Source organism: Eumetopias jubatus, unplaced genomic scaffold (assembly GCF_037043125.1).
Source record: "Eumetopias jubatus isolate StellerSeaLion01/CBP00866 unplaced genomic scaffold, mEumJub1_p1.0 scaffold_6, whole genome shotgun sequence".
NCBI lineage: Eukaryota > Metazoa > Chordata > Mammalia > Carnivora > Otariidae > Eumetopias > Eumetopias jubatus.
In genome coordinates, this window is record NW_028274812.1 from 134,982 (window position 1) to 156,196 (window position 21,215).

Consider the following 21,215-nt stretch of genomic DNA (forward strand, 5'->3'; position numbering starts at 1 on the left):
GAGTTTGCTTCTCCCTCTCCCTCTGCCCTGCCCCCTGCTTGTGCTCTCTTGCTCTCACTCTCTCTCTCAAATAAATAAATAAAGTCTTAAAAAAAAAAAATGCATGGTGTATGAGGCTAAGGGTGCTTGCTAAAGCTCAAAGAGTAGTAGTTTGGCTGGACCGGCAGAGGAGGCTTCAATTCCCCACTGTCAATTTCATCATTTCATATCTGTGGGATTAAAGGTAAAGGTCGTCTTCTGTAGCTACTTCCTCCTGATTGGGGACCACGGAAGAATTTTGGAGTAAAGACTTTTTTACAGAGTGGGGGGGATCTTGTTTCTGGCATTTCCACTGAGGGGAACACTAAGGGCATCTCCAAGCTAGTAGTATGAATAGGGTGAGCTCCTGCTTGACAGATGCAAAAAGTCAAACAACCAAAGACAAGGAGAACAAGAAATATAGCAATACTTAATAGAGTATGTTTCCATGTAGGAGTTAAATTTAGTCGATTTGTAAAAGGATCTACAGCTAGGGCATCTATGGTGGTGATGTGTTTAACCCTTTCATGACATCAGTTACATTTTTTGAGTAATTTGGGACATATACACAACAAATACTCTTAATGAGCGCACAGGTTCTCCTTGAGCTGCAGTCAACTATCCAGAAAAACCATTTGGTTTTAGAGAACCACCTTCTGAATTTGTGAGTGACTGAGTGTCAGGTTTGCTTAAAGGTGATGCTGTATGCTTGGCTAAAGCCTCTATTTGAAATTTTAATTCAATAGAGGCAGCTCCTGGGACAAATATAGCTATAAGGGGATAAAAGCATCAAGAAGCCTTCTTTGTTGGATGTCTAGCCTTAATAATACCCTAATTAGGAGGGATTGCCAGGAAGTGGGAGATGACTTGTTCCAGGAAATAAGGGTATCCCCAAGTGCATCATCCAATCCTATCCTAAGGAAAGTGGGGTGATCCATTATCGCTACACAAGCCCATAGTTAACCCCATGGAATGGGGTATGCTCCAGCTTTAAAGGAGCAATTTTGTCATCCCAACCACATAGAATTGGTCAACGTGATAGTTGAGTTATAAGATTGTTGGGGAATCCATCCCATTGTCCAACTGTTCAAGTAATCATATGCCCATGGGGTCCTCTTATTATCCCCACAGAGAAGCAAGCATGAAGACTGTCTATACATGAGCTATTGTGACAGTTTCTCTGAAGTGAACCTTAAGTTGTCTAGCATAGGCAAACAACAAACACTCAAGGATAATCAGGACTAGAGTTTAACATCCACAAAAGTGTGTTATTGAAACATAATTTTTCTCCCTAAAGTCACCCTCATTTCTAAAGATAGCTAAATTGAGACTAATTCATTTGAAAAACAAGTCCAATTTTAAAAACCTTGGCCTAATTATTTATAGAAGCTCAGCAAGGATAGTGATTTACCATATAAATTATTTAATACTTGCTTTGCTAGAACTCTTTATAAGGAATCTCTAGATTGAACTTTTATTTTATTTATTTGAGAGAGAGAGCACAGAGCAAGAGTGAGAGGGAGAAGCAGACTCCCTGCTCAGCAGAGACTCTAATGCAAGGCTCAATCCCAGGACCCTGAGATCATGACCTGAGCCAAAGGCAGGTGCTTAACCCACTGAGACACCAAAGCACCCCTAGATTGAACTTTTAATAGCCTCTTGAGGCTAGAAGCCAAGCCAAATACTTGTCATCAGATTTGCCTGTAATACCTGTAGATTTGGGTGAATTCCTCTTCTTGAGGTCCCCCAAATAGCCTGAGGTTTCCTGCGCCTGCCAGAAAGTGACATTCTTTACTCACCTGGTAAGGCTGCTGGGAACTTTGTAAGCAAGGAATTCCATTGACATCTCTAAGGACTTTATTGACTCTGTAAAATTAACCTTAGTTCCTTAAAGCTGCCCAGTCATATCTGATTCTATGCATGTCTCTCTCAAATAGGACATTCCAGTCAAAGCCTTGGTAGTATAACCAATATTTCCAATGGTATCCTGTTAAAAGGAGAACAGATTTTTATCGAACTTACGCAAATAATTGTAATTGCCATGACAAAAAAAGAATACTGAGAGTTTCTGAATTCATGAGGGTTTGGGTAAGGAGAAAAGCTAAATGTTTAAATTTGTTCACAAAGGGATATTTTACCATATTTCCGTAATTCACAGATATCTTAAGAGAAAATTTCCTTAAATTTGGAAGAGCAAACATTAGAGAACTAGCAATGTTTCAAACCAGGTTTATCAGTAACTTAACATACCAAATAAAAAAGCCTAAATTAGTCAAAAAGACTTCACTTAGAAATTGAATCTAGGAAAGTTTGTTTTAAAAAACCTCAGGAAGTTCTAAAGTACATGCCTAAATAGGACCATTATCATAACACTTAATATTTAATTACCTATTTAACCAAGGTGGAAATAAGAGATTCTACACAAGGTTATACAGTTAGCAAAACTTAGTTCCTTTAATATTTGAGGTTTTTTTGTTTCGTTTTGTTTTTCCCAAGGAATCTGGAGTCTTTATTTCAAGCATAAGAAGTGCAGCCAACGCATCTTCCGGGATGTGGGGAGGGCGTGAGCCTGTGGGAGGGGCGGGCAGGGCCAGCATTTCCCCGCGGGAACCCACGCGCCTCACAAGCAAGAGCGAGCGCTCCAGCTCTGAGATTTGGGAGGCCGCAAAGGGAGAGCTCGCGGAGAACAGGGCACGGTAACGCCCACGCCACCTGCCCGTGGAGACCGGAGCGCGCCTGCGCGCTGTGGAGCGCCGCCAGGGCTTCAGACCCAGCGGGTGGTGTGGGTGACCCGCGGGCAGACTCCTCCTTGCAGCGCTTGGCGGAGCTGTGAGTCGTGCAAAGGGACTTGTAAGCTTCCGAGTCTTCGCTGCGGGCAGTGCACCTCTTTGTGGTTCCACACAGAGGCTTCCCGACTTTTCCAGAAGAGCTCCCATGTGCTGCTGCCCTCTGGGCAGCTGAGCTGCGGCTTCTCTCCAGCATCAAGGCTGGTTTCTTCAGGCTTCCCTGTCTTAATTTTTGATGGCGCTGGAGATTCTTCACGGACGCCTGGCCTTGGGACACGCTGCCGCCTTGGGTGTCTGCTTTCTTGCCCAGCTTCGCCGTCAGCCTCCTCTCCTCCAGCCTCCTCTTCGGCGTTTCCCACGGCGAGCACGATGACGCCCTGCGGGATGGCAGCCCCACATGAGTGACAGACTTGTGCTTTTCTCTCTTTCAGGGTGCGTTCAGAAAACACGCAACCACCGCGCCGCGGGGAGCAGAACCTGTGCCGGCCGTCCCTCTCCAGGCCCGCAGCGGGCCGAGGCAACGAGCCGCCGGAGCTCATCGTGTTTGTCACCTTGGTGCGCCCTTTGTCCCCTTCCCAGGCAGGCGTATCAGAAAGCCTTAGTGCTGTCACATTCTTAATGCTTTTCATGGAGATGCTGCCTTCCCAAGAGCCTTTTTGGAAGACGTGTCCAGTAGAAACTCAGGGGCGGCATCTTGGTTACGAAGTCCGCCGAGTTCACAGGCAGCGGTTGGTCGCCTTGATATTTCTTGACGTCGGGTACAGTGGTTCCGCTGGGCCACTAACCATCTGTGCCAACCTTCACAGCCCTCTTCGGCCCCTTCACCAGTTCGTGTCTCTTGGGGATTATTCCTTCGCTAGCCAGTAGTCAGAGTCCGATATTTGAGAAGTTTTAGTGCTCTTAAGTAATCAAAGTCCTGACAAAGGGAAAACAAACTTTGGTTTTGTGCATAGAAAAAGAAAAAAAATTTTGTTCATACTTTCTTATCACGAACTGACCAACAATCCCAGAAAACTTTGTCTTTTTAACAGAGAGAAAAGCAGAATTCATTTCCATCTTAGTTTTGAGCACACATAGAATTCTTTCCCAACGTTTTCCCTTCACAAACCTTCTACAGCTTTCTTTTTCATTCAGATTTTGTCCTAAGCCTTTTCTTTCTAAATAACCAGTCTCATTTTAGGACAAAATTACTTTCTTTTACCTCAACAAAAACATATTTGAATTTCTTCTTTTTAAAAATATTTTATTTATTTATTTGAGAGAGAGCGAGATAGCACAAGCAGGGGGAGGAAGAAGCAGACTCCCCACTGAGCAGGGAGCCCGACTTTGGGCTCGATCCCAGGACCCCGGGACCATAACCTGAGTCGAAGGCAGACCCTTAACGACTGAGCCACCCGGGCGCCCCTATTCTCATTTCTTATACCTTTCCTACACATCTCTTTCTTTCCTACATACAGAGTTGCCTTCCTTATTTCCATCGGTCTTAATTACATTTAGCAGAATTTTAACTCTTAGAAACCTTAGTCTCCAGTGAAAATTAAGTAGTAACCAACTGCAACCTGTCTGTTACACCAGGATTCTGTAGGAGGCAAATTTATGAGTACATTTCATAATTTCTAAAAACGTATGTTTTATACCACAATCTTTCAGTTAACTGTGTTTATTAGCAGACCCAAATATCTTTAGTTTCTCCATATTGAGAAGCCAGAAACAGATAAGCCTGTGTTTAGCAATTAATATTTCAGTATTTTATGTAATTTGGAAAATAATTAGATATCTAATGAGTTCAACCCAATTTATCATTTAACTTAGCAAAAGTTTCAGGTTACCAAAGACTTTGAAAGCTCTATGCCTTTTTATTTATTCAACCTACTTGTTCTTAACAATTACCTATGAAAACTTTGAGACAGACAAAAGCAACCATCCTTTTAAGTCATTTTTTTGGACAAATTGCAACAGATACAACATAATTTTAAGTAATAAATTCAGGTAGAATAAAAGCTGATTATCTGGATCATATTCCATGTAGATAACTCCAAAAACACGTTTATTTTTAATTAAACCAACAACAATAAATTAGCTTTAATACTGAACATGTTACATCTGTGTCTGCTAAAAGACCATTAATTTGTTGCCCACTGTCACTTTTTACCTGGGGCACCTGTGGGGAAATCTGAGGTAAGCAGTTTAAGTCCAGAGAGCCACTGGATCCCTTCATGTTGATTTGGAAGGTGCTTTACCTTGAACCTCATAAGGAGGGACCCAACAATTTGGGGTGCTTTTCGCTCCTTGATAATGAGGGTAGGAGGAGCAGAAGCCGATGGCACCCCAGGCACCGAGGATGGTAGAGGAGCTAGCTATGTGAGCGGTGCCCACAGTGGTGCAGAAACAGGAGGAGCAGGAGGTGAAGGCACAGCTGCAAGGATGTCACCAGAAAGCCTGGAGGCAGATTCAAAGCTTAGAGTAACACCCCCCACCCACCCACCCCCGTCTGTCTCTGGGTCTCTCTCTCCTGCAAAACAGGTTTTTTCTCTGGTTGCTTTTCAGCTCTCTGCACCATTTATTTAAAATATGTCCTCATGGGCGCCTGGGTGGCTCAGTTGGTTAAATGGTTGCCTTGGGCTCAGATCAGGATACCAGGGTCCTGGGATCCAGCTCCCTGCTCAGTGGGGAGTCTGCTTCTCCCTCTCCCTCTGCCCCTCCCCCTGCTTGTGCAAGAGCGTTTGCACACGCGCGCTGTCTCTCTCTCGCAAATAAACAAACTCTTTAAAAAAATAATAAAATAAATAAAATATGCCCTTGTGGACCTTCTTGGGGAACAGAAGGAGTATTCCCCATCTTCCTGCGCAAAAGTTCAGAAAGAACACAGAAGAAACAAGACTATGACTAAATGAAGCCTAGAGTACCTCCATCAGCATTTGTTCTTCCCTAAAAGTTGGCTTCACCAATTGAACTGAATGCTTCCTAGTTTCTGGTTTCTCCCCAAAGTTGGAGTTTCACCAACTGAACCAAACGGCTTCCTAAGAGAGCCAAACCAAGACCCCTTATTTAGAGGCAACTGAATGGGAGGAAGGAATCCAAGGGAGCCATTTAGTGACCATTTTTCATCTCTAAATGGTACATTGGCCAAACTGTGTTACAGTAAAAGATAATCTTTTTCACAGTCATAGCTCCTGGCTATCCTTTCACTTACTCAAAATTTGGCCCAGTGGGCTATTTGGTGGGATAGAGATGGAATTTCCCATTATACACAAAGTTGCCATAACACAACACAGCCCACCCCTACCAACACACACCAAATCAGATCTGTTCCAAATTCCTAACAAATTGACCGTTATTCAAGTCTCTTTTAGTTTCTCCCGAAAGCCATGCCTTTCTAAAGGGAAAAAGCATGGACAATGAAACAGAAGCACGCTGTGCTTCGCAAATGAGAAACTTGCATCAGCATGCACTTCGATGGATTCACCTGGTGCAGAAGTTTGTCAGCATCTCCAAATGCTCCTTCCCTTTCCGCTCAAAACAAAAAACAAACTTGGCCACTAGATTGTTTGGGAATCAGCAGGTAGTTTCCCTGAGACAAAAATAGTCTCCTCAGCTGCAGGGACAGATCCCTCAGATTTCCTCTTGGAGACCAGCTAGCCCCAAGCAGCTAACTTCCTGCAGTCCTCCAAGTTACTAGCCCAGGAAACTACCAAGGAAGCCATGGCACATTGCCAAGGCCAAACTGCTCTGCCTTAGGATTCCCCAGGGGATCTGGATGCCACAGGAGCATTGGCTCCTGGGTGGCTCACCAAAATTTGTCACCAAATGCCAGGGTTGGTTGCCCCTGGCTTGAAAAGGCAATACCCAAGAGGCACTTGGCTGGCTCAGTCGGTAGAGTGTAGAGCATCTGACCTTTAATCTCAGGGTTGTGAGTTCAAGCCCCAATCGGGTGTGGAGCCTAGTTTAAAAAAAAGCCAATACTCAAGAGAGGAGCTTTGATCGGAAAGGAATGTGAGCTTTATGTAGGAGGCCCGCCACCTGGGGAGAAGACTCCTGTCCAAAGGCCAACTCCAAGGTTTCTGCCTGGCCCAAGGATTTTTAAAGGAGTTTAGAGCAGTTAATCAGTGCAGGGAGGGTAGTGGTCCATAACATTTCTTGATTATGTGCAGACTCGATGCTGCTGGCTACCGACAATATCGCAGTGCTCAGAGATTGTACAAGGGGGTCTGGTTCCAGTGGCTGGGATTGTGCAAGAGGGTCTGGTTTCTTTTTCCTGACGTGCAGAGGTGCTCTGTTCTTTCTTTCTTTCTTTTTAAAAGATTGTATTTATTTATTTGAGAGAGAGAATGAGATAGAGAGAGAGAGCATGAGAGGGGGGAGGGTCCGAGGGAGAAGCAGACTCACTGCTGAGCAGGGAGCCCGATGTGGGACTCGATCCTGGGGGTCCAGGATCGTGACCCGAGCCGAAGGCAGTCGCTTAACCAATTGAGCCACCCAGGCGCCCCGGTGCTCTGTTCTTTCTAAAAAAGAATGCATGGTGTATAGATATACAAAGACAGGTTAATCACGCGGGCTAAGGATGCTTGCTAAAGCGCAAAGTGTACTAGGTTGGCCAGAAGGGCCAAGGTGGCTTCAAGAGTATCAGTAGTTTTTTCTCATTCTGTTCACTTCCTGATGCTTGGTTGGACCCGGGTATCTTCATCTCTCCTATGGTTCATTTAAGCATAATTATATATTCTTCTGTAATTTGCTTCATTTGTAGTGTTAGCCCTTGAACGATATAGGGGCTAGAAGTGCCAACCTCCATAGAGATGAAAATCCACACATAACTTTTGACTCCATTCAGCCTATTGTTGACTGGAAGCTTTGCTGATAACATGAACAGTCGATTAACACATATTTTCTATGTTATATGTACTATATGCTGGATTCTTACAATTAAGCGAGATGGAGAAAAGAAAATGTTATGAAGAAAATCATAAGAGAAAATACATTGTAGTACTATATTTATCAAACCTGTGTTGTTTAAGCATCAACTCTATTTTATATAATCAGTAAGGATGTGAACTCCTTAAGGATAAAACATGTTATATACATGTTTTGTATTCAGGACAGCATCTAAATAAGTATAATAATTTTCTGTCCATAAGCAACAAAGAAAATCCTGTTTTATCCTTTGTTTACAGTAAAACATGGGGAAACTTTTAATTAAATACTTTTCAAAAAATCTTTTCTGGTCCCCAAATTACATGCATCAGGTGGTCCATTCTATATGAGCAAATTGCTTGTTTGCTTGTTTTTTCAAATGATATTTTTAAGATAATAAAATATATTCATATAAGGAAGTGCATAAACACATGTGGAGATTAACAGATGATTATACATCAAGAAACCTAGTATTGCAGCGCCAGAACCTCCCTTCCATAGTCCACCCAAACAGGCTCTTCCTACTCACTGTGTACTCGTAAGTTAGGGAACATGTATTCTTATGCACAACCTTGTAAGACACATCCACGTTGCTGTGTCCCCCCTCTAGGTGAAGTCAGTCAATTTTCTTGGCTGTGACCATATCCCTCAATTGGTTTATCCCTTCTGCTGTTTATGGACATTTGGCTCATTTCCAACTTGGAGCCATGAAGAACAACGCTATATGAACATTCCTGCACTTGTCTTCTGGCTAGGATACAAACCTCGGCAGGGAATTGCAGGGTCATAAACTGCATGCATCTTCAACTATGCTAGGCAACTCCCATAGCGTATTCGAGCTTCCGTTACTCCACAGTTCTGCCAATTTTTTTATATGGTCGGACTTTAAAATTTTTGTCCATCAGGCGTGAATTCGAGTGTTTTCTTACGAGAGCAGAACCTTTCTTAGGCCCCCCCCCAAAATCTGTCAGCCTCCTTGGAATAGGGGGCGCTAGCCAAAGACAGGAGCAACGACAGGCGCGAGATAGAGCGGCCGGAAGGAGCTGCGCCAGAAGCCGGAAGTGGCCGGACTTCCGGCCGGGCGCCATCTCGCCGTGAGACAGCAGCAGCCGCCGCCGAAGTCGCAGCCGTGCGATGTTGTCGACCGCCGTGGGGTGCCGGGGACCCGGCCGAGACCTGGCAATGGAGCCTCACAGCACCGCGGGCCCTCTGCGGCTGCGCTTCTCGCCCTACGCTTTCAACGGAGGGTAACGACCAGAGAGCCTCGGCTTTCATTCGTCCCTGCTGAAGTCTGTTGGGGGTCGCGGCGGAACCCGCGCTGGCCCTCCAGCCGCGGGCCTCCCTCTCCTTGGGTTGCGGGGGCAGCTTCTGGCCGAAGTGCTTCACCGTACAGGCCCGTCAGTTGCGCGCGGGCTGCTCTTTGTTGCAGTGAGACAGTGGATAGACGCCGAAACCTGGCCTCTGGTGTGGCAGAGCTTTAGGCGAGACCTAACCTTTCCTTACGGTCTGAACAGACTGCTCATGCCGGAAGGCGAGGGCACAGGGTTAGCATCTGATGTGAGGAAAGGTGAGGGTGGATTGGTTAGTGCCGTGAGATGCCCGATCACGGTTGTGTCTGCAGCTGAAACGCCTGATCAACGTAATCGTTTTCTGTCATTTTAAATGGAAGGCAGCGTTAGTTGGCCAGATTTAGGTCCGTGCATCAGTGCTTGTTTTTAAGGTTTAGCTTAAGTTCAGGGAGAAAGTAGGCAGAAGAGAGACCTTTTAATACGTGTGTTCTTGCATGTTACACTCAAGTTGTCTTTTTTTTTTTAAACTAGCAGTTTTATCTTTAACACTTTCCTTCATAGTGCACTAAAAGAGGTGGCCGTGTAAAAAGATCTTGTGCAGTGTGACTTCTGACCAGTGAAGAGGTGTAACTTGAAGCAGTGGTGTGGCTTACCACCCAAACTTTGTACATTAAAACGCGCACACCCAATTCAAACAAACAGATGGTTTTTTGAGATAACCAGGTTAATTAATCATGTCCTTATGGATTTGAAATTTTAATGCAGACTTTTTAAGTATGTTGGAAAGAGAGGGGAAGTCTCTGGTTTTAGCCTCGTTTCTGCCACTGAAGTTCAGGTACCTTTCAACTTCTTGAACCCAGATTTCATTATCTTCCTAGCTAGTCAGCAGTAGAGAAGCGTTTTGTACATTGTAAGCAGTTATATTTTTTAATTCTCAGGATAACTGAGTGTTAGATGGTATTCGCTTCATTTTTACAAAGGAACCAGGGCTCTTAGAAGGTAAATTGCTCGAGGCATAGAGCGGATGTGGGGTTGAGCCAAGACTTGAATCTGTTGTTCCTCTGCCACTGATTTTATGTATGCTCTTACCATTGCACTTCTAAACACTTTCTGTGACAATTAATGAAGTAGTTCTATCACAAGATGAGTTGTTAGACCCAATTCATGAGGCAGTTATAAAGTATAAGACTTTTCAGGGTGTTGGGTATTCAGTACTCATTACTCTTTAACCCTTTGTAATCCAATTTAAGCCATTACTGTCTTAACCGTTAGTGAGTTATGATCTTGTGATTATTAAGTTACCTTTCTTCAGTCTTCTTCGTTTTCTTTTTTTCCCTTTAAAATTTTTTTATTGTTACGTTAATCACCATACATTACATCATTCATTTTTGATGTAGTGTTCCATGATTCATTGTTTGTGCATAACACCCAGTGCTCCACGCAGAACGTGCCCTCCCTAATACCCATCACCAGGCTAACCCATCCCCCCACCCCCCTCCCCTCTAGAACCCTGAGTTTGTTTTTCAGAGTCCATCGTCTCTCATGGTTTGTCTCCCCCTCCGATTTCCCCCTCTTCGTTCCTCCCCTCCTGCTATCTTCTTTTTTTTTCCTTAACATATCTTGCATTATTTGTTTCAGAAGTACAGATCTGTGATTCAACAGTCTTGCACAATTCACAGCGCTCACCATAGCACATACCCTCCCCAATGTCTATCACCCAGGCACCCCATCCCTCCCACCCCCACCACTCCAGCAACCCTCAGTTTGTTTCCTGAGATTAAGAATTCCTCATATCAGTGAGGTCATAGGATACGTGTCTTTCTCTGACTGACTTATTTCACTCAGCATAACACCCTCCAGTTCCATCCACGTCGTTGCAAATGGCAGGATCTCATTCCTTTTGATGGCTGCATAATAATCCATTGTGTATATATACCACTTCTTCTTTATCCATTCATCTGTCGATGGACATCTTGGCTCTTTGTCCACAGTTTGGCTGTTGTGGACATTGCTGCTATAAACATCGGGGTATACGCACCCCTTCGGATCCCTACATTTGTATCTTGTGGTAAATACCCAGTAGTGCAATTGCTGGATCGTATGGTACCTCTATTTTCAACTGTTTGAGGAACGTCCATACCGTTTTCCAGAGTGGTTGCACCAGCTTGCATTCCCACCAACAGTGTAGGAGGGTTCCCCTTTCTCTGCATCCCCGCCAACATCTGTCACTTCCTGACTTGCTAATTTTAGCCATTCTGACGGGTGTGAGGTGGTATCTCATTGAGGTTTTGATTTGGAATTCCCTGATGCCGAGCGATGTGGAGCACTTTTTCATGTGTCTGTTGGCCATTTGGATGTCTTTGGAAAAATGTCTGTCCCTGTCTTCTGCCCATTTCTTGATTGGATTATTTGTTCTTTGGGTGTTGCGTTTGATAAGTTCTTTATAGATTTTGGATACGAGCCCTTTATCTGATAGGTCATTTGCAAATATCTTCTCCCATTCTGTGGGTTGTCTTTTGGTTTTGTTGACTGTTTCTTTTATTGTGCAAAAGCTTTTAATCTTGATGAAATCCCAATAGTTCATTTTTGCCCTGGCTTCCCTTGCCCCTGGCGATGTTTCTAGGAAGAAGTTGCTGTGGCTGAGGTCAAAGAGGTTGCTGCCTGTGTTCTCCTTTAGGATTTTGATGGACTCGTGTCTCACGTTTAGGTCTTTCAACCATTCTGAGTCTATTTTTGTGTGTGGTGTAAGGAAATGGTCCAGTTTCATTCTTCTGCATGTGGCTGTCCAATTTTCCCAACACCATTTGTTGAAGAGACTCTTTTTTCCATTGGACATTCTTTCCTGCTTTGTCAAAGATGAGTTGACCATAGAGTTGAGGGTCCATTTCTGGGCTCTCGATTCTGTTCCATTGATCTATGTGTTTGTTTTTGTGCCAGTACCATACTCTCTTGATGATGACAGCTTTGTAATAGAGCTGGAAGTCCGGAATTGTGATGCTGCCAGCTTTGCTTTTCTTTTTCAACATGCCTCTGGCTATTCGGGGTCTTTTCTGGTTCCATACAAATTTTAGGATTATTTGTTCCATTTCTTTGAAAAAAGTAGATGGCATTTTGATGGGGATTGCATTGAATGTGTAGATTGCTCTAGGTAGCATTGACATCTTCACAATATTTGTTCTTCCATTCCATGAACATGGAACGTTTTTCCATTTCTTTGCAGCTTCCTCAATTTCTTTCATGAGTATTTTATAGTTTTCTGAGTACAGATCCTTTGCCTCTTTGGTTAGATTTATTCCTAGGTATCTTATGGTTTTGGGTGCAATTGTAAATGGGATCGACTCCTTGATTTGTCTCTCTTCTGTCTTGTTGTTGGTGTATAGGAATGCCACTGATTTCTGTGCGTTGATTTTATATCCTGCCACTTTACTGAATTCCTGTACGAGTTCTAGCAGTTTTGGGGTGGAGTCGTTTGGGTTTTCCACATACAGTATCATATCATCTGCAAAGAGTGAGAGTTTGACTTCCTCTTTGCCGATTTGGATGCCTTTGATTTCTTTTTGTTGTCTGATTGCTGTGGCTAGGACTTCTGATACTATGTTGAATAGCAGTGGTGATAGTGGACATCCCTGCCGCGTTCCTGACCTTAGGGGAAAATCTCTCAGCTTTTCCCCATTGAGAATGACATTCGCTGTAGGTTTTTCATAGATGGCTTTTATGATATTGAGGTATGTACCCTCTATCCCTATACTCTGAAGAGTTTTGATCAAGAAAGGATGCTGTACTTTGTCAAATGCTTTTTCTGCATCTATTGAGAGGATCATATGATTCTTGTTCTTTCTTTTGTTAATATATTGTATCATGTTGATTGATTTGCGGATGTTGAACCAACCTTGCAGCCCAGGGATAAATCCCACTTGGTTGTGGTGAATAATCCTTTTAATGTACTGTTGGATCCTATTGGCTAGTATTTTGGTGAGAATTTTTGCATCCATGTTCATCAGGGATATTGATCTGTAATTCTCCTTTTTGATGGGGCCTTTTTCTGGTTTGGGGATCAAGGTAATGGTGGCCTCATAAAACAAGTTTGGAAGTTTTCCTTCCATTTCTATTTTTTGGACCAGTTTCAGGACAATAGGTATTAATTCTTCTTTAAATATTTGGTAGAATTCCCCTGGGAAGCCATCTGGCCCTGGGCTTTTGTTTGTTGGGAGATTTTTGATGACTGCTTCAATTCCTTAGTGGTTATAGGTCTGTTCAGGTTTTCTATTTCTTCCTGGTTCAATTTTGGTAGTTGATACATCTCTAGGAATGCATCCATTTCTTCCACGTTATCTAATTTGCTGGCATAGAGTTGCTCATAATATGTTCTTATAATTGTTTGTATTTCTTTGGTGTTGGTTGTGATCTCTCCTCTTTCATTCAGGATTTTGTTGATTTGGGTCATTTTTCTTTTTGATAAGTCTGGCCAGGGGTTTATCAATCATGTTAATTCTTTAAAAGAACCAGCTCCTAGTTTCGTTGATCTGTTCTACTGTTCTTTTGGTTTCTAGTTCATTGATTTCTGCTCTGATCTTTATTATTTCTCTTCTCCTGCTGGGTTTAGGCTTTATTTGCTGTTTTTTTCTCTAGCTCTTTTAGGTGTAGGGTTAGGTTGTGTATTTGAGACCGTTCTTGTTTCTTGAGAAAGGCTTGTATTGCCATATACTTTCCTCTTAGGACTGTCTTTGCTGTATCCCAAAGATTTTGAACAGTTGTGTTTTCATTTTCATTGGTTTCCCTGAATTTTTTTAATTCTTCTTTAGTTTCCTGGTTGACCCATTCATTCTTTAGTAGGATGCTCTCTAGCCTCCCTGTGTTTGAGTTCTTTCTGACTTTCCTCTTGTGATTGAGTTCTAGTTTCAAAGCACCGTGGTCTGAAAATATGCAGGGAATAATCCCAATCTTTTGGTGCCGGTTGAGACCTGATTTTGTGACCTAGGATGTGATCTATTCTGGAGAATGTTCCATGGGCACTAGAGAAGAATGTGTATTCCGTTGCTTTGGGATGGAATGTTCTGAATATGTCTGTGAAGTCCATTTGGTCCAGTGTGTCATTTAAAGTCTTTATTTCCTTGTTGATCTTTTGCTTAGATGATCTGTCCATTTCAGTGAGGGGGGTGTTAAAGTCCCCCACTATTATTGTATTGTTTTCAATGTGTTTCTTTGCTTTTGTTATTAATTGCCTTATATAATTGGCTGCTCCCATGTTAGGGGCATAGATATTTACAATTGTTAGATCTTCTTGTTGGATAGACCCTTTAAGTAGGATATAGTGTCCTTCCTCATCTCTTATTACAGTCTTTGGTTTAAAATCTAATTTGTCTGATACAAGGATTGCCACCCCGGCTTTCTTTTGATGTCCATTAGCATGGTAAATGGTTTTCCACCCCCTTACTTTCAATCTGGGGGCGTCTTTGGGTCTAAAATGAGTCTCTTGCAGACAGCATATCAATGGGTCTTGTTTTTTAATCCAATCTGATAGCCTGTGTCTTTTGATTGGGGCATTTAGCCCATTTACATTCAGGATAACTATTGAAAGATATGAATTTAGTGCCATTGTATTGCCTGTAAGGTGACTGTGACTGTATATTGTCTGTGTTCCTTTCTGGTCTATGCTGCTTTTAGGCTCTCTCTTTGCTTAGAGGACCCCTTTCAATATTTCTTGTAGGGCTGGTTTCATGTTTGCAAATTCCTTTAGTTTTTGTTTGTCCTGGAAGCTTTTTATCTCTCCTTCTATTTTCCATGACAGCCTAGCTGGATATAGTATTCTTGGCTGCATATTTTTCTCGTTTAGTGCTCTGAAGATATCATGCCAGTCCTTTCTGGCCTGCCAGGTCTCTGTGGATAGGTCTGTTGCCAATCTAATGTTTCTACCGTTTTAGATTACATATCTCTTCTCCCCAGCTGCTTTCAAGATTTTCTCTTTGTCTCTGAGACTCGTAAGTTTTACTATTAGGTGTCAGGGTGTTGACCTGTTTTTATTGATTTTGAGAGGGGTTCTCCGTGCCTCCTGGATTTTGATGCCTGTTTCCTTCCCCACATTAGGGAAGATCTCTGTTATAATTTGCTCCAATATACCTTCTGCCCCCCTCTCTCTTTCTTCTTCTTCTGGGATCCCAATTATTCTAATGTTTCGTCTTACAGTATTGCTTATCTCTTGAATTCTGCCCTTGTGATCCAGTAGTTGTTTCTCTTTTTCTCAGCTTCTTTATTTTCCATCATTTGGTCTTCTATATCGCTGATTCTCTCTTCTGCGTCATTTATCCTAGCAGTTAGTGCCCCCATTTTTGATTGCACCTCATTAATAGCCTTTTTGATTTTGACTTGGTTAGATTTTAGTTCTTTTATTTCTCCAGAAAGGGTTTCTCTAATAATTTCCATGCTTTTTTCAAGCCCAGCTAGTGTCTTTAAAATCATGATTCTGAACTCTAGGTCCGACCTCATACTAATGTCCGTATTGAGTAGGTCCCTGGCAGACAGTACTACCTCTTGTTCTTTTTGTTGAGGTGATTTTTTCCAAGTCTTGTCTTTTTGTCCAGAGGAGAATAGATGAATGAGAGAACAAAATGCTAACAGGTTAACAATGTCCCCAGCAAATATACTCTAAAGAAATCAGAAAAGACCTGAAACCAAGGGGAAAGAAAGGGAAAGAAAGAGAGAAAAAGAAAAAGGTAAAGATAAAAACAAACAAAAACAGAACAAAACAAAACAAAAAAAACAAAATATGATCAAATATGATCAGGCTGGTGCATAGATCAGTGCCACACACTAGATTTTGGGCATATTTTGGTCTGTTAGAAGAAAGTGCCTCCCAAAATTTTAAAGAAAGAAAGATTTATATATGTACAAAATAAGGGTTGATATGATGAAGTGATGGAATATGACTGTAAAGATGAAAATTATAAAAAATTTTATAAAAGGAATTGATAAGTTGTTTGAAAAAACAAGAGGATTTAAAAAAAAAGAGAGAGAGAATGTGATCAGGCAGGAGACTAGAACAAAGCCATACACTAGATGTTTAGGGTATATTTTGATCTGTTAGAAACTGTATCTCAAAATTTTAAAGAGAGAACAACTTATGTCTATATATGCCAAAAATAAGGGTAACTACTATGAACAGATAGACTATGACTCTAAAAATGAAGAGTAAAAATGTTTTTTTTAACAAAAGGGATTGATAAGATGTTGGTTGAAAAAGGGAAAAAGAAAAATTCAAAAAAAAAAAAAAAAGACAGACTAAGGAATCATGGTAAAAAAGCCAGGGGAGGAAGGGGAGTCTCCCCGGCTCTGCCGCTTGTTGGGTCCCTGCTGCAGGAGCAGTGGCCCCACTGGGCCGCGGATCACAGTTTATGGACACCCCGAGCTGAGCCCGCGCCTCGGCTCCGTCTCTGCAGCCGGCTTCCCCGCCCCGATACCTGGGAGCTCTGGTGCACTCAGGCTCCCCCGGTCTTTCTGTGACCCCAAGGGTCCTGAGACCACACTGTCCTGCAAGGGTTCCACCCCCAGCTTAGCCACTGGAGCGACGTCCCTCCGCGGAGCCGGCTTCTAAAAGGTCCGATTTTGTGCTCCGCGGCTCTATCACTTGCCAGAAGTGACCGATGGAGGCCCCCTCCCCCGCTGTCTATCCTCCCGAATATCACCTTGGATTCACTTCTCCGCTGGTCCTACCTTCCAGAAGGTCGTCGCTTTTCTGTTCAGAGAGTCGTTGCTATTCTTTTCTTCGATCTCCTGTTCGTAGGTGTTCAGAATGGTTTGATCCCTATTCAGCTGAATTCCTGAGACCAGATGAAATCCAGGTCTCCTACTCCTCCGCCATCTTGCCTACATTCCTCTTCATTTTCTTTAGTGCTTGTTGCTGCTGGTTTTTGGGCAGCCTTTGCTTCTAGAAAGCAAGGCTTAATTCCGTATCTTCTACTCTCTGTCTTTAAACGTAGTTAAACCCCATTATTAACATTCTCATGTCTCATTCATGGGAGGATAATTCCCAAATGTGTTTCTTCAATTTTACCTCTCATGAGTTCCTCCTTTTGGGCTTCTTAAATGAAACATTTCTATCTGGATTTTCTGCCATCACCGGATGGCAGAAAACAAAATTCAAGATATTAAGACAAAACAAGATATTAAAACAAAAATCAAGCTAATTATTCCTCAGTCACCTTTCCTTCTTTGCATTCATAATTAATGCCATCATCCTGCTTAACCAGGCTTAAAATCTTGGACATCACAATTGGCTCTTCCCGCTTCTGTCACATTTTGGTGGTTACAAAAACTTGTACAGTTTGTGTTTGTGTTTTTTTCCAATTCCTGTTTCTTGCAGTTCACACTGCTACTGTGCTACTACATTAATCTTACTGGAACAGTGCTTTCATCCCATTTCACATACTGTGTTATTGTCACAGTAGCCTTCTTAAAACTCCACTTTGCATATGGAACTGTTCTCATTCCAAAAATCTTTAGTTAGGGATTTTTGGGAGTCAGACCCCTGTCCATCATATTAGCCTTATGTTCCTCCATTAGCTTACACAGAAAGGAACACCTTAATAAGTTGTTTGAATGTATTATTTGGGTTATTACCTGTTTCACTTTATTCATTGTCCATATTACCCGGAGTGCCATCCTTTTGTACTGCAGAGCTTTAGTGCACATTCCACCTCAGTAAAAATAATGGATAAGGTTTTCTGAATGCTTGTGGTCTGTGAGGCATTGTGCTGGGTGGTGCTTTTGTGATCTATGTCATTCAACTCTTATCAGTCATCCTGTAACACAGGAACTGTTACTACCAATAACGTGAATTTGGATAATTTGTCTGCGGTTACAGAGCTGGGAAGTGGCAAGGACAGTTCTCCAGTAACTCCAGAGCCCAGGTTCTCAGTGATCACACTCTGCTGTCTTGTACCTGTGCCCCAATGATCAAGCTAATACTGGAGGACCAGATATGTTTCAGGCACAAGTAAAAGGGCTTTACAATTATTAACTCATTTAATTCTTGCAAAATTCTAATAAAGTAGTTATTGTTATGATCTCTGATCTACATATGAGGACATTGAGGTCTTGGGAAGTTAAATAGCTTACCCACAGTCTCATATCTAGTAAGTGAGAGACCCAGATTTAGAACTGGACAAACTTCTTTGGGAATTCATGCTTTAAGCCTTTTCAGTAAACTGTTAGCATAAATAATACAACAACAAAAGAAAAAGTTTGTTTTTATTCATTGATTTCCAACAGCTATTTGGATGTTTACTGAGTGGTAGATAAGGGCTTGGATATAAAGAAATGAAAAACATTAAACCCTTCTTTGAGCTCAGAGAGCTTTGGTCGTGGTACCACTGTCTATACCTGATCGCCATTGGCAGGGTATGGTCCAGTTTTGTGATATCAGTACCTTGCACAAGGTCAGTATTTAATTTTTTGACGATGTTATGATAATTCATTGGTTTTTCTGTTACCTTCTGCTAAGTGACCTTTGCTCTGAGTTAGGCTTGTGTTTTTTAGGGAGTACTTAAATTTTTCCCCCAGTTGACTTGTAGCCAGGGATCCTTTCCCTTTGATCTTTCATCTTTCATCTGAGTCCTGCTGTTGCTTAAATCTAGTGGGTTTTATTCCAATATATGCTACAGATAACTCTCCTCTACAGAGAGGTGCTATTGACCATTTTTATGTCTCCTTTTTTTTTTTTCCCCTCAGTACTGTATTGGCAATCGCTGGAGAAGATTTTTCGATTGTTGCTTCTGACACTCGATTGAGTGAAGGGTATTCAGTTCACACCCGGGATAGCCCCAAGTGTTACAAATTGTAAGTAAATATTTCTAGGGATACATTTCCCAGTGTCTTGTGATGACTTACTGCTGTAAGAGATTTCACTTCTAAACAGTTTATTTCATGAGTTTTTAGGTTGAGTATTTGAGCTTAGTTTGCATTTTTGTTAGAAAACTGTTTTCTGAATTAGTATTTCCTAACAATTCAATATGTAGTCTTAATGATATTTGCTGTACTGGCAGGAAATATTTTTACCTTAACATTTTTTCATGAAAATTTTCAAATACATAAGAAAGGTAAAAGAATTTTGTAGTGAACACCTATATGCTATTGCGTGGCTCGTTAGCATTTACTATAATTATGTTATCATACAGCTTTGCATTCTTTTATCTGTTAATCCATTGCATTTTTTTAAATCTCCCCCCCTTTTTTTTTTACCCAAAACATTTAGCCATCACCTAAGCAGCTATCTGTGAGCCACAGTCTTAATGGGCTAGCTATATTTTTTCTAAAACATGAAAATGAAATATGCACTGATAAGTGACGGTTTGTAGTTAACATTTTTGGAAACAGTTGTAGTTAACATTTTTGGAAACAGTTGCAAATGGTGGTTAATTCCTAAATTAGTCCACAAGAGCCTATTAAACCTGAATTGTAATAGGAATGGATTGATGGGGTTCAAGCCCCTTGGACAGGGCCCTCTGTGTTATGAGTAGGTAAAGAAGAGGGCTCTGTCTTCTTTCCTGGTCCTGGGCTAGCCCACACCCTACCCTAGAGAACAATTGATGTTTGTCATCTTCTCAGTTCTCTTCATATGCTCTTTTTTCTCCTTCTAAGATTTTATTTATTTGAGAGGGAGTGCGCACATGAGCGTCGTGAGAGAGAGCATACACAAAAGGGGCAGAGGGAGATGTAGGCTCCCCACTGAGCAGGGAGCCTGACTCAGGACTCCATCCCAGGATCCTGGGATCATGACCTGAGCTGGAGGCAGACACTTAACCAGCTGAGCCACTCAGACGCCCCTCTTTATGTACTCTTCTTCCATCTTTCGATATCCCCTTCTCATCTCTGATGCATAGTGCATGGATACTACCTTTTTTCTTCTTAGGAGAGGAAAAATTATTTCATGGATTTCATAATTTGGAAGTAGTAAATGTCACAGATAAAATTTAAGAACATAACTTTACAAATACCATTCTTATGCAAGGTTCTGCTCACCTTTGTAATGTTCTACTTTAATGTGTGTGTTTCTGAAGGGAATATCTGTTCTTTTTTCTTATTATGAAATATTATAGGCATATAGATAGATAGCACATTAATAACATTGTCTGTCCTTATCATCCATCTTCAGCACTAAACCATACATAGAGTTGAAGCTGCCTAGGTACACCTAATCCCAAGCCCTTTGGGGCTTAGAGCCAAACCTGCCTCTTCCCCACCTGTTTGAGACTCTACATTTAGTCTTTGTTCTTTGCATGCAAACACCTCTTCCTTTGATATACACCTGAATATTTGGGAAAAGCATCTTAAAGCTCCAAGATTTTGTTCTACCCTATTGGTATTATTCACCCATCTTGGTACTAAAGGCACTGCAGCCTTATGGGAGATTGGAGCTCCTTAACTCGGTGCAGTGAGATTGGTTGTAGGCATAGGTCAGGAAACGCTGGTGATGCCCCCAGAGCTGTCAGTGGTCCCCCTAGTTGGATAGGTATGGTTTGTATGAATCACTCATAAATTTCTGAAAGGAAGAGTTTATCATGTGACTTCTGCTATGTTTCTTGATGAGATTGGTGTAGGTTTCCTTATAGATTGATATTAAAGTTTAGAAATCTTTGAGACCTAGTTCAGTTTGTTTGGCTATACCAAAATTTAATTAGTTCCTCAGTGGTGGGCATTTAAGTGCTTTCTGTTTGTTTTGTTTTAGAGAGCCATTAACATAATATGTATACTTTCACAAGTAAGCCTATAGTATATCTTTGCAAACTTAAGTCAGTAAATTTACAGGGTGAATTTCTAGCAGTGGAATTACTGAGTAAAAGTGATGTTCACCTAAATTTTTACTGGATACTACCAAATGACCCTTCTATTTCTTTTTTTTAAGATTTTATTTATTTATTTGACAGAGATAGGGAGAGAGGGAATACAAGCAGGTGGAGTGGGAGAGGGAGAAGCAGGCTTCCCGCCAAGCAGCGAGCCCAATGCAGGGCTCAATCCCAGAACCCTGGGATCATGACCTGAGCCGAAGGCAGACGCTTAACCACTGAGCCACCCAGGTGCCCCCCAAATGACCCTTCTAAAAAAAGTTAAATGGATGTATACTCTTGCCCAGTTATTTATTAAGAATATCCATTTTCCACAACCTCACCAGCATTAGGCATTATTAATCAGTCTAATAGATTGAAATGTAAATTTGGATTTG

At 41.9% G+C, this 21,215-nt stretch overlaps 1 protein-coding gene and 1 pseudogene across 1 annotated transcript in view; one reads left to right on the forward strand and one right to left on the reverse strand.

Moving 5' to 3' along the window:
• LOC114209269 (replication termination factor 2 pseudogene) overlaps positions 1–8,800 on the reverse strand; it is a 10,279-nt pseudogene extending 1,479 nt beyond the window's left edge.
• PSMB1 (proteasome 20S subunit beta 1) overlaps positions 8,776–21,215 on the forward strand; it is a 22,336-nt gene continuing 9,896 nt past the window's right edge. The window contains exons 1-2 of the mRNA XM_028103374.2: positions 8,776–8,959; positions 18,725–18,832. Coding sequence (XP_027959175.1) covers positions 8,847–8,959; positions 18,725–18,832 — 221 coding nt within the window. The 5' untranslated portion in view covers positions 8,776–8,846. The remainder of the gene's footprint in view (positions 8,960–18,724; positions 18,833–21,215) is intronic.